General features: G+C 44.2%; 1 protein-coding gene across 3 annotated transcripts in view; it reads left to right on the top strand.

Annotated features, from left to right (window-relative positions):
• LOC139530492 (uncharacterized) overlaps positions 1-13,896 on the top strand; it is a 74,877-nt gene that overhangs the window by 26,790 nt on the left and 34,191 nt on the right. The window contains exon 4 of one of the 3 annotated variants that reach the window (XM_071326971.1): positions 11,710-12,119. The exons of the other annotated variants lie outside the window; for them this stretch is intronic. Within the exon in view, the coding sequence (XP_071183072.1) occupies positions 11,710-11,790 (81 nt within the window). The 3' untranslated portion in view covers positions 11,791-12,119. Of the gene's footprint in view, positions 1-11,709; positions 12,120-13,896 lie in introns of those variants that run through there. 3 annotated transcript variants of the gene reach the window in all.

Consider the following 13,896-nt stretch of genomic DNA (forward strand, 5'->3'; position numbering starts at 1 on the left):
TCTGAGCTCCGTCTCAGATTATTGCATGGTTTGCTTTTTCCGTAAAGTTTTTTTGAAATCTGACACAGCGGTTGCATTAAGGAGAGGTATATCTATAATTCCATGTTTATAACTTGTATTATCATCTACATTTTATCGATGGCGGTTATGATATCGTTTAGGACCTTGAGCGTGGCTGAGGTGCACCCGTGACCAGCTCGGAAACCACATTGCATGGTGGAGAAGGTACGGTGGGATTCGAAATGGTCGGTGATCGCAATATGAAAATAGTGCTTTTACACAGTGTACAACATGAACAATGTCTACACTGTATTTCTGATCAATTTGATGTTATTTTAATGGACAAAAAAATTGCTTTTCTTTCAAAAACAAGGAAATTTCTAAGTGACCCCAAATTTTTGAACGGTAGTGTATATTGCTCAGATTGTATGAAGTACACTGTGGAACTAGGCCATACTGTAGGGTAGCCTTGTACCACCTGCCAGTTAGACTATGATTCATTACATTGAGCTTGGGATTAGTTTAAGGGGCACAATAGCATTCCCCTTGTGCGCACACACACAGACACACACACTCACTCCATGGCTGGGCGCTTGCCACCTCGGTGGTCCGGAGAGATGGAGAGGGTGGCACGGACGGCAGATGTCTGCCCTCGCACGGACGGCAGATGTCTGCCCTCGCAGAAGGAGTGAATGAAATAAACGGAAAATGCAGACTAATGAGTCACAGAGAAGCTGGTCCAGTGATGGTTAAAATCCAATAGCCACATTGGCCGAGGCTAGGATATTGGAAGTGTGTGTATGCGCCTGTGTGTAGGGTAGGGTTTGAGAGGTCCATATGTCCGTGGGTGTTTTTGGAAAAAGGGAACAGATGAGAGACAGCGGGCAGCAGTGAGAAGGACTAGGGTGTGTGCATATTTGTGTGTGTGTGTGTGTGTCTGCATCTTTGTGTGTGTGTGTGTGTGTGTGTGTGTCTGCATCTTTATGTGTGTATGTGAGCTCGGACAAGTGGAATGGGAGGTATTGGAGGGAATACAATAGAGCTGCCAGACAGTACTCTCCCATTAACCCTTTAGCTGGGCAACTCCAAGTCTGTGTCCCTGGCCAAAAGTTGTGCACTATGGGCCTGTGAATAGAGTGCCATTTGGGATGCAGAGTTAGTCTCCAAATTACCCATCTGAACAACTTTCTAGACTTCTTACCTCCTCCCTATCAAACGTTCTCAACCTCTGTTTTCTCTTTCATGTCACAACAGTCTAAAAAGTAATTTCCTGCCTCTCAACCTTTCTCTTTGTTTTCTTTCACACAAACAACTCTATTTACAGTTGACCACACATTTAAATTAACAGTTCTCATCATGCTTGGATAACCGTTGATAACAGGCTGCTTATAGCCGTAAAAGGAACATTTTCGACTAACCTTTACATCGCGATACTTTCTTTGTTCTCAACTTGGAAGACAGTGGTGTCTTCTAAACTTCCATCGCTAGTTGCAGGTAGAACATAACATTTAAAAAAGAAAATTGCACCATTTTTGCTACATTAAATAATCCGACAATGTGTCCACCTGCAACTAGCGATATAAGTTTATAAATAAGCCAAACATGTAACGATCGTCTACTTCGTCCTCCTCCTCAGACGAGGAGAGGCGAGAAGGATCAGAGGACCAATATGCAGCGTGGTAGTTTGACATAATGAATTTATTAAACAAGACGAAAAACGAACTACACTTGATAATTAACAAAATAACAAAACGACGTAGACAGACCTGGACATGAGAACTTACATAAAACGAAGAACGCACGAACAGGTACAGACTACAAACAAACCGAAACAGTCCAGTGTGGCGCGACAAACACAGACACAGGACACAACCACCCACAACAAACAATGTGAAACAACCTACCTTAATATGGTTCTCAATCAGAGGAAACGTAAACCACCTGCCTCTAATTGAGAACCATATCAGGTAACCCATTAACCAACATAGATACACATAACCTAGAATGCCCACCCTAACTCACGCCCTGACCGACTAAACACATACAAAACAACAGAAAACAGGTCAGGAACGTGACATAACCCCCCCCTCAAGGTGCGAACTCCGGACGCACCAGCATAAAGTCTAGGGGAGGGTCTGGGTGGGCATCTGTCCACGGTGGCGGCTCAGGCTCTGGGCGTGGTCCCCACCCCACCATAGTCAATTCCCACTTTTGTAGCCCCCTCCCAATGACCACCCTCCAAATACACCCACCTAAAATAAGAGGCATCAGCGGGACAAGGGGCAGCACCAGGACAAGGGGCAGCACCGGGACAAGGGGCAGCACCGGGACAAGGGGCGGCACCGGGATAAGGGGCAGCACCGGGATAAGGGGCAGCACCGGGACAAGGGGCAGCACCGGGATAAGGGGCAGCACCGGGATAAGGGGCAGCTCCGGACTGAGGGACGGCCGCTCCGGATTGAAGGACGGCAGCTCCGGACTGAAGGACGGCAGCTCCGGACTGAAGGACGGCAGCTCCGGACTGAGGGGCAGCTCCGGACTGAGGGGCAGCTCCGGACTGGCTGACGGCTCTGGCTGCTCATGGCTCGCTGACGGCTCTGGCTGCTCATGGCTCTGGCAGATCCTGGCTGACTGGCGGCTCTGGCAGATCCTGGCTGACTGGCGGCTCTGGCAGATCCTGGCTGACTGGCGGCTCTGGCAGATCCTGGCTGACTGGCGGCTCTGGCAGATCCTGGCTGACTGGCGGCTCTGGCAGATCCTGGCTGACTGGCGGCTCTGGCAGATCCTGTCTGGTTGGCGGCTCTGGCAGATCCTGTCTGGTTGGCGGCTCTGGCAGATCCTGTCTGGTTGGTGGCTCTGGCAGATACTGTCTGGTTGGCGGCTCAGGCAGATACTGTCTGGTTGGCGGCTCTGGCAGATCCTGTCTGGTTGGCGGCTCTGGCAGATCCTGACTGACGAATGGCTCTAGCGGCTCCTGACTGACGAACGGCTCTAACGGCTCGGGACAGACGGGCGGCTCTAATGGCTCGGGACAGACGGATGGCTCAGACGGCGCTGGACAGACGGATGGCTCAGATGGCGCTGTGCAGACGGATGGCTCAGATGGCGCTGGGTAGACGGATGGGTCAGATGGCACTGGGTAGACGGATGGCTCAGATGGCACTGGGCAGACGGATGGCTCAGATGGCGCTTGGCAGACGGGCAGCTCTGGCCGGATGAGGCGCACTGTAGGCCTGGTGCGTGGTGCCGGAACTGGAGGCACCGGGCTAAGGACACGCACCTCAGGGCAAGTGCGGGGAGAAGGAACAGGGCACACTGAACTCTCGAAGCGCACTATAGGCCTGGTGCATGGTGCCGGAACTGGTGGTACCAGACTGGAGACACGCACCTCAGGGCAAGTGCGGGGAGAAGGAACAGTGCGTACAGGGCTCTGGAGACGCACAGGAGGCTTGGTGCGTGGTGCCGGAACTGGTGGTACTGGGCTGGAGACACGCACCATAGGCCTAGTGCGTGGAGGAGGAACATGGCTCTGGAGACGCACAGGAGGCTTGGTGCGTGGTGCCGGAACTGGTGGTACTGGGCTGGAGACACGCACCATAGGCCTAGTGCGTGGAGGAGGAACATGGCTCTGGAGACGCACTGGAAGCCTGGTGCGTGGTGTAGGCACTGGTGGTACTGGACTGGGGCGGGAGGGTGGCGCCGGATATACCGGACCGTGCAGGCGTACTGGCTCCCTTGAGCACTGAGCCTGCCCAACCTTACCTGGTTGTATGCTCCCCGTCGCCCGACCAGTGCGGGGAGGTGGAATAACCCGCACCGGGCTATGTAGGCGAACCGGGGACACCATGCGTAAGGCTGGTGCCATGTATGCCGGCCCGAGGAGACACACTGGAGACCAGACGCGTTGAGCCGGCTTCATGGCACCTGGCTCAATGCCCAATCTAGCCCTGCCAGTGCGGGGAGGTGGAATAACCCGCACCGGGCTATGAACACGTACAGGAGACACCGTGCGCTCTACTGCGTAACACGGTGTCTGCCCGTACTCCCGCTCTCCACGGTAAGCATGGGAAGGGGGCGCAGGTCTCCTACCTGCCCTCGCCACACTACCCTTTAGCCCCCCCCCCCCCCCCAATAAATGTTTGGGGTTTCTTCACGGGCTTCCAGCCACGTCTCCGTGCTGCCTCCTCATACCACCGATCTTAGGCTCTCGCTGCCTCCACCTCCTCACGAGCGCGGCGATATTCCCCAATGTGAGCCCAGTGTCCTTTTTCCTCCATTATTTCCTCCCATGTCCAGGATTCCTGTGTAGTGGGCCACTGCTCGTACTCACGCTGCTTGGTCCGGGTTTGGTGGGTGGTTCTGTAACGATCGTCTACTTCGTCCTCCTCCTCAGACGAGGAGAGGCGAGAAGGATCAGAGGACCAATATGCAGCGTGGTAGTTTGACATAATGAATTTATTAAACAAGACGAAAAACGAACTACACTTGATAATTAACAAAATAACAAAACGACGTAGACAGACCTGGACATGAGAACTTACATAAAACGAAGAACGCACGAACAGGTACAGACTACAAACAAACCGAAACAGTCCCGTGTGGCGCGACAAACACAGACACAGGAGACAACCACCCACAACAAACAATGTGAAACAACCTACCTTAATATGGTTCTCAATCAGAGGAAACGTAAACCACCTGCCTCTAATTGAGAACCATATCAGGTAACCCATTAACCAACATAGATACACATAACCTAGAATGCCCACCCTAACTCACGCCCTGACCGACTAAACACATACAAAACAACAGAAAACAGGTCAGGAACGTGACAAAACACCTCAACAATTACTAGTAGTAGCACCTTCGCAATAGATTGGAAGGAAAAACAAGTTCAAAGATTATTTTATTTATTTATTTCACCTTTATTTAACCAGGTAGGCAAGATGAGAACAAATTCTCGTTTACAACTGCGACCTGGCCAAGATAAAGCAATGTACAGTCAATAACACAATAGAAAAATCTATACATATGGTGTGCAAATGTAGTAAGATTAGGGAGGTAAGGCAATAAATAGGCCATAGTGGCGAAATAATTACAATTTAGCATTATAACTGGAGTGATAGATGTGCAGATGATGATGTGCAAGTAGAGATACTGGGGTGCAAAAGAGCAAAAATAAATAAGAATATGGGGATGAGGTAGTTGGGTGGGCTATTTACAGATGGGCTGTGTACAGGTGCAGTGATCGGTAAGCTGCTCTGACAGCTGAAGGTTAAAGTTAATTTATTTTTTATTTTTTTTTATTTCACCTTTATTTAACCAGGTAGGCTCGTTCTCACTTGCAACTGCGACCTGGCCAAGATAAAGCATAGCAATTTGACACATACAACACAGAGTTACACATGGAATAAATAAAACATACAGTCAATAATACAGTAGAAAAATAAGTCTATATACAATGTGAGCAAATGAGGTGAGATAAGGGAAGTAAAGGCAAAAAAAGGCCATGGTGACGAGGTAAATACAATATAGCAAGTAAAACAATGAGGGAGTAAAACAATTAATGAGGGAGTTATGCCTCCAGCTTCAGTAATTTTTGCAATTCGTTCCAGTCATTGGCAGCAGAGAACTGGAAGGAAAAGCAGCCAAACGAGGAGTTGGCTTTGACCAGTGAAATATACCTGCTGGAGCGCGTGCTAAGGGTGTGTGTTGCTATGGTGACCAGTGAGCTGAGATAATTGTTTTTTTATTTTTTATTTAACTAGACAAGTCAGTTACCTTCTTATGGCTGCAGGGGCAGTATTGAGTAGCTTGGGTGAAAGGTGCACAGAGGTGCCCAGAGTAAACGGCCTGCTCCTCAGTCATAGTTGCTAATATATGCATATTATTATTAGTATTGGATAGAAAACACTCTGAAGTTTCTAAAACTGTTTGAATTATGTCTGTGAGTATAACAGAACTCATATGGCGGCCAAAAACCTGAGAAGTTCCACTTCCTGTTTGGATTTTTTCTGAGGTTGGTAGATTTTCAACCAAGTTCCCATTGAAATTACAGCGAGATATGGATGAGTTTTCACTTCCTACGGCTTCCACTAGATGTCAACAGTCAATAGAACTTTGTCTGATGACTCTAATGTGAAGGGGGGCCGAAGGAGACAGGAATGATTCACCACTGCCATGAGGTGACCACGCATTGAACACGCGCGTTCACGTGAGAGGCAGCTCCGTTCCATCGCTCAACTGAAGTCAATGTAATTCTCCGGTTGGAACGTTATTCAAGATGTATGTTAACAACATTCTAAAGATTGATTCAATACATCGTTTGACATGTTTCTACTGACTGTTACGGAACTTTTGGACATTTCGTCACATTATAGTGGACGCGCTTTGTGACTTTGGAATTGTTTACCAAACGCGCTAACCAAAGTAGCTAATTGGACATAAATAACATACATTATCGAACAAATCAAGCATTTATTGTGGACCTGGGATTCCTAGGACTGCATTCTGATGAAGTTCATCAAAGGTAAGGAAACATTTATCATGTATTTTCTGGTTTCTGTTGACTCCAACATGGCGGCTAATTTTACTATTGTTCTGAGCTCCGTCTCAGATTATTGCATGGTTTGCTTTTTCCGTAAAGTTTTTTTGAAATCTGACACAGCGGTTGCATTAAGGAGAGGTATATCTATAATTCCATGTTTATAACTTGTATTATCATCTACATTTATGATGAGTATTTCTGTTGAAACGATGTGGCTATGCACTATCACTGGATGTTTTTGGAACTAGTGAATGTAACGCGCCAATGTAAACTCAGATTTTTTTATATAAATATGAACTTTATCAAACAAAACATGCATGTATTGTGTAACATGAAGTCCTATGAGTGTCATCTGATGAAGATCATCAAAGGTTAGTGATTAATTTGAGCTATTCTTCTGCTTTTTGTGACTGCTATCTTTCGCTGGAAAAATGGCTGCGCTTATTGTGGTTTGGTGTGACCTAACATAATTGTTTGTAGTGCTTTCGCTGAAAAGCATATTTGAAATCGGACACTTTGGTGGGATTAACAACAAGATTACCTTTAAAATGGTATAAGACACATGATTGTCTGAGGAATTCTAATTATGAGATTTCTGTTTTTTGAATTTGGCGCCCTGCACTTTCACTGGCTGTTGTCATATCATCCCGGTAGCGGGATTGCAGCCATAAGAAGTTAACAACAAATTCTTATTTTCAATGACGACCTAGGAACAGTGGGTTAACTGCCTTGTTCAGGGGCAGAACGACCAATTTTTTTACCTTGTCAGCTCAGGGATTCAATCTTACAACCTTTCGGTTACTAGTCCAACACGCTAACCACTAGGCTACCTGCCGCTATGCGCGTGCTACGGGTGGGTGCTGCTATGGTGACCAGTGAGCTGAGATAAGGCGGGGCTTTACCTAGCAAAGACTTATAGATGACCTGGAGCCAGTGGGTTTGGCCTCGAATATGAAGTGAACCCCAGCCAGCCAACAAAGGTTACAGGTCGCAGTGGTGGGTAGCATATGGGGCTTTGGAGACAAAACGGATGGCACTGTGATAAACCACATCCAATTTGCTGAGTAGAGTGTTGGAGGCTATTTTGTAAATGACATCGCCGAAGTCAAGGATCGGTAGGATAGTCAGTTTTACGAGGGTATGTTTAGCCGCATGAGTGAAGGAAGGAAGCCGATTATAGATTTAATTTTGGATTGGAGATGCTTAATGTAAGTCTGGAAGGAGAGTTTACAGTCTAACCAGACACCTAGGTATTTGTAGTTGTCCACATATTCTAAGTCAGAACCGTCCAGATTAGAGGTCGACCGATTATGATTTTTCAACGCCGATACTGATCCCGATTATTAGCCGATACCGATTAATCAGACGATTTTTATATATAGATATATATTTGTAATGACAATTATAACAATACTGAATGAACACTTTTATTTTAATTTAATATAATACATAAATAAAATCTATTTAGTCTCATAAATAATGAAACATGCTCAATTTGGTTTAAATAATGCAAAAACACAGTGTTGGAGAAGAACGTAAAAGTGCAATATGTGCCATGTAAAAAAGCTAAAGTTTTAAGTTCCTTGCTCAGAACATATGAAAGCTGGTGGTTCAATATTCCCAGTTCCTCAATATTCCCAGTTAAGAAGTTTTAGGTTGTAGTTATTATAGGAATTATGACACATCGACTATTTCTCTCTATACCATTTGTATTTCATATACCTTTGACTATTGGATGTTCTAATAGGCACTTTAGTATTGCCAGCCTAATCTCAGGAGTTGATAGGCTTGAAGTAATAAACAGGGCTGTGCTTCAAGCATTGCTAGGGGCTGCTGGTAAACGCAGGAAAGTTTGAATGAATGCTTACGAGCCTCCTGCTGCCTACCACCGCTCAGTCAGACTGCTCTATCAAATATCAAATCATAGACTTAATTATAATATAATAAACACAGAAATACGAGCCTTTGGTCATTAATATGGTCAAATCCGGAAACTATCATTTCGAAAACAAAACGTATATATTTTTTCAATGAAATACGGAACCGTTCCGTATTTTATCGAATGGGTGGTAACCCTAAGTCTAAATATTGCTGTTACATTGCACAACCTTCAATGTTATGTCATAATTATGTAAAATTCGGGCAAATTAGTTTACAACAAGCCAGGCGGCCCAAACTGTTGCATATACCCTGACTCTGCGTGCAATGAACGCAAGAGAAGTGACACAATTTTCCTAGTTAATATTGCCTGCAAACATTAATTTATTTTAACTAAATATGCAGGTTTAAAAAAAATACTTCTGTGTACTGATTTTAAGAAAGGCATTGATATTTATCGTTATGTACATTCGTGCAAGGATTGTGCTTTTGTTAAATCATCACCTGTTTGGCGAAGTAGGCTGTGATTCGATGATAAATTAACAGGCACTTGATTATATGCAATGCAGGACAAGCTAGTTAACCTAGTGATATCATCAACCATTTGTAGTTAACTAGTGATTATGTGAAGATTGATTGTTTTTTATAAGATAAGTTTAATGCTAGCTAGCAACTTACCTTGGCTCCTTGCTGCACTCGCGTAACAGGTGGTCAGCCTGCCACGCAGTTTCCTCGTGGAATGCAATGTAATCGGCCATAATGATTACCGATTGTTATGAAAACTTGAAATCGGCCCTAATTAATATAACCGGTCGACCTCTAGTCCAGATTTGACACACTGAACTCTATCTGAGAAGTAGTTGGTGAACCAGGCGAGGCAGTCAATTGAGAAACCAAGGCTGTTGAGTCTACCGATAAGAATGCAGTGATTGACAGAGTAGAAAGCCTTGGCCAGGTCGATGAAGATGGCTGCACAGTATTGTCTTTTATCGATGGCGGTTATGATATCGTTTAGGACCTTGAGCGTGGCTGAGGTGCACCCGTGACCAGCTCGGAAACCAGATTGCATGGTGGAGAAGGTACGGTGGGATTCGAAATGGTCGGTGATCGGTTTGTTAACTTGGCTTTCGAAGACTTTAGAGAGGCAGGGCAGGATAGATATAGGTCTGTAACAGTTTGGGTCTAGAGTGTCTCCCCCTTTGAAGAGGGGGATGACCGCGGCAGCTTTCCAATCTTTAGGGATCTCAGACGATACGAAAGAGAGGTTGAACAGGCTAGTAATAGGGGTTGCAACAATTGCGGCGGATAATTTTAGAAAGAGAGGGCCCAGCTGATTTGTAGGGGTCCAGATTTTTCAGCTCTTTCAGAACATCAGCTATCTGGATATGGGTGAAAGAGAAGCGGGGGGGGCTTGGGCAAGTTGATGCGGGTTGCAGAGCTTTTGGCCGGGGTAGGGGTGGCCAGGTGGAAAGCATGGCCAGCCGTAGAAAAATGCTTATTGAAATTCTAGATTATCGTAGATTTATCAGTGGTGTTTCCTAGCCTCAGTGTAGTGGGCAGCTGGGAGGAGGTGCTCTTATTCTCCATGGACTTTAGTGTCCCAAAACTTTTTGGAAGTTGTGCTACAGGATGCACATTTCTGTTTGAAAAAGCTAGCCTTTGCTTTCCTAACTGACTGTTTATATTGGTTCCTAACTGCCCTGAAAAGTTGCATATTGTGGGGGCTATTCGATGCTAATGCAGAACGCCACAGGATGTTTTTGTGCTGGATATATGGGCTAGCTCGAGGCTAGCTCAAGGCTAACTAGTGCTTTCTTCAGGACAAAGGCGTTAGCTAACAGTAGCCACTCGGTTGCAGCTAGCTAGCTGCGATGATCCGGTGTAATGATCCAGAGCAGCAGGAATCTGGTGATGTGGTAGAGAGAAGCAGTCCGATATGCTCACGGTTGATATGGCGCTGTGCAGACTGGCAGGTATTGTCTGAGCTAAAGCTGGCTGGTGTCCGAGCTAAAGGTGAAGACCACTAGCTGTGTCTAACAAAGACTAATAGCTAGTATCTAGTTCGCTGGCTAGATCCTGATGGAGGTTCCAGTTATAAGGAATAAAAAATGCAGATCTGTACCACATTGAGTGAGGTGGGTTGCAGGAAAGTATATTTAGTTCGTAGATAGAAAGTGAGATTAAAATACAGTTGAAGTCGGAAGTTTACATATACCTTAGCCAAATACATTCAAATTCAGCTATGAATACCAGGCCTGGTTTCCCAGATTTTTCATAGTGTTCTATTGTTTCCAGGACTTATATTATCTCCAATATATCGTCCATGTAAAAAACCTGTCTGATTAGGATTAATAATATCCAACAATACCATTTTAATTCTATGCGCTATGCATTTTGCTAAAGAAATTGCAGCATAACACTGAAGTCTAAGGGGCCCTCCAATTATTTTAATGGACTGGATCTTTATATTTACCACTTGGGTCCTGTTTCAATAATAATGAAATCAGACCTTCTTGTTGAGTATAATCTACCATTTTTATAGGAGTGGTTAAAACATGCTAATTAACGGGCCTCTGAGTACATCAAAAAGGTTTGATATACCTCAACTGGTATGTCATCCAGCCCTGGAGTTTTCCCGGATTTAAAGGCTTTTATTGCATGTTCCTCCTCTGTAATTTGGCCTTCACATGAGTCTTTCTGTATAGCTGTTGATTTTACATTATTAGTAGAAAAAAATCCTTACACTCAACCATGGTCAGTGGAGATGGAAGAGACTGAAACAAAAACATATGCTTAAAGTACTTTGCTTCCTCTTTCAAAATATTGTTTGGTGAATTGTTTGGTTTCAGTCAATTATTTTTGGTAGCATTTATATTTTGAAGATGAATAAAATGCACCAAATGATTTCCCCCATATTCCATTACACTTGCTCTTTCTTGAATAAGTTCCTCCGTTTCTTTTTGTATTCTGTGCCTCTATGGTACAGTTTTTATTACTATCTATCTGTACCGTTAGTCCCTCCATTTCCTTTTTTAATAAAAACTCTTTTGACCTAAATTGTATTTGTTTTAAAGATTAGTATTGAGTTGCATGGCCTCTAAAGGCACATTTTGTCGCACCCTGAGCTGTTTCACCTGTCTTTTTGCTTGTCTCCATCCCATTCCAGGTGTTGCCCATCTTCCCATTATCCTCTGTGTATTTATACCTGTGTTCTCTGTTTGTCTGTTGCCAGTTCGTCTTGTCAGGTCTTACCAGCGTTCTCTATCACCTTCCTGTTTCTCTAGTTCTGTTTCCTAGTTTTTCCCGGTTCTGACCATTCTGCCTGCCTTGACCCCGTGCCTGCCTGCCATGCTGTACCTGCCTGACTCTGACCTGATTAGAAACCTCTGCCTGCCATGACCCCGAGCCTGCCTGCCGTCCTGTACCTGCCTGACTCTGACCTGATCACGAACCTCTGCCTGCCCTCAACCTGCCCTTTGCCTGCCCCATGTTTCTAATAAATCATCTGAGAACTGTACTATTCTTCTCCCGTGTCTGCATCTGGGTCATATCCTGAGTTGTGATACATTTAAAAGTGTCCCATACAGTAAGGGGATCTTCTGTACCTATGTTATGTTTGAAAAAGGCTGTTATAAATTATTCTGTCCTAGTTAAAAACAAGTTGTCATCCAATTAAATTTGATTACATTTCCAATATCCTTGCCCACGTGGAAGTTCTGTAAGAGTGATGTAAAAGCCAAAAATGTGATGGTGTGACATATTCTGACCCCTATCAACACTTTTTAAACTTTTGTTTATTTTGGCAAACAATTATTGTGATTCATCCTGTAATGTCCTTAACATCATTACCCCATAGCAACAGATTTGGGATACACACACAGTCACAGACACACGCACAGACACTCATACACAGGGGTTGGGGACCGTTCCATCATGATAGGGCAATGAATTGATTTATTTTAAAATGTCTATCCCATTTTTTGGTGTCTTTACTTCTTATCTACTGGCTCATGCTTATCCGAATCAATTGCTCAGATGTGGCACGGGCCAGTGGCTGTAGTATCCCATTCATGAGAAAATGTTTTTCCGCCGACTTTAGCATGCCACCAACTTTTTGCTGAATTCTCTTTATATCGGAAAGGTATTGCCGGCAACCAACCTAGTTATGGTTGTGGTAAAGTTCTGCCTTTGTCACTTCACCCATCGCGCAAAGTCACGCTGCTTTGAGAAAGCGTGGGGGATCCTCTGTATAAAATCAATGTCAGATTTTTGTTTTCACTGAATCTCAGTTTGGATATTGGTTAGGTTACAATTAGGCTGGGAAATGTTAGCTAAGTTTCTAATAAAAAATACAAAAAATTATTCAAGTTTTACAAAATGTACATCAATGTAAGTACAAAGATTTTACCATATCCAAACCACCCTCCCTCCACACAACACATCAACGCCCCCAGTCCCTTCCCTACCTATCCGCCCTACCTCAGTTCACCCACCTCGATTTCCTCCCAACCACTCACTCCCTCCCAACCACCCACCCCAATCACCCCATATACCCAATCCATCCCACACCCTCCCTCAGTTCAGTCCTAGAAAACCAAAATTCTAGAGATATCACAACAAATAAACAAACAAGAATACAGGAATATTTTTGTGTGTGACATATACAAACAGCTCAATACGGATTCAAGATATAAAAAGTGGAGCAACAAAAACAGAAATAAATAAATGATCAGTAAACCTCAGACAAACTTGCTTGGACTGGATAACATTATATTGATAACTGTACCTATTATGTAATGACTCACTGTCCAATTTACAGTAGCTATTACAGTGAAAGAATACCATGCTATTGTTTGAGGAGAGTGCACAATTTTGAACATAAAAAGTTATTAATAAACAAATTAGGCATATTTGGGCAGTCTTGATACAAAGTTTTGAACAGAAATGCAATGGTTCATTGGATCAGTCTAAACCTTTGCACATACACTGCTGCCATCTAGTGGCCAAAATGTATATTGCGCCTGGGCTGAAATATTACATTATGGCATTTCTCTTGATTTTCAAAGATGGTACAAAAAAATTACAAAATAACGTTTTTTTCTTTCTTCTTTGTATTAACTTTTACCAGATCTATTATGTTATTTTCTCCTACATTCCTTTCACATTTCCACAAACTTCAAAGTGTTTCCTTTCAAATGGTACCAAGAATATGCATATCCTTGCTTCAGGGCCTGAGCTACAGGCAGTTAGATTTGAGTATGTAATTTCAGGCAAAAATTGAAAAAAAGGGGCACATCCTTAAGTCTCATCAGAGGGGAGCCTCGGCAAGCCATTGAAGTATGATATAAATGGTTGCCATTTTCTAACAAGTGTATCATTGGAACCCCTAAGAGAATAATTCATTTCCTCAAGCTTTAGAAAAAACATTACATCGGTGAGCGATTGAGAAGTAGAGGGGGGCTGAGCATACT

Source organism: Salvelinus alpinus, chromosome 9 (assembly GCF_045679555.1).
Source record: "Salvelinus alpinus chromosome 9, SLU_Salpinus.1, whole genome shotgun sequence".
Lineage (NCBI taxonomy): Eukaryota > Metazoa > Chordata > Actinopteri > Salmoniformes > Salmonidae > Salvelinus > Salvelinus alpinus.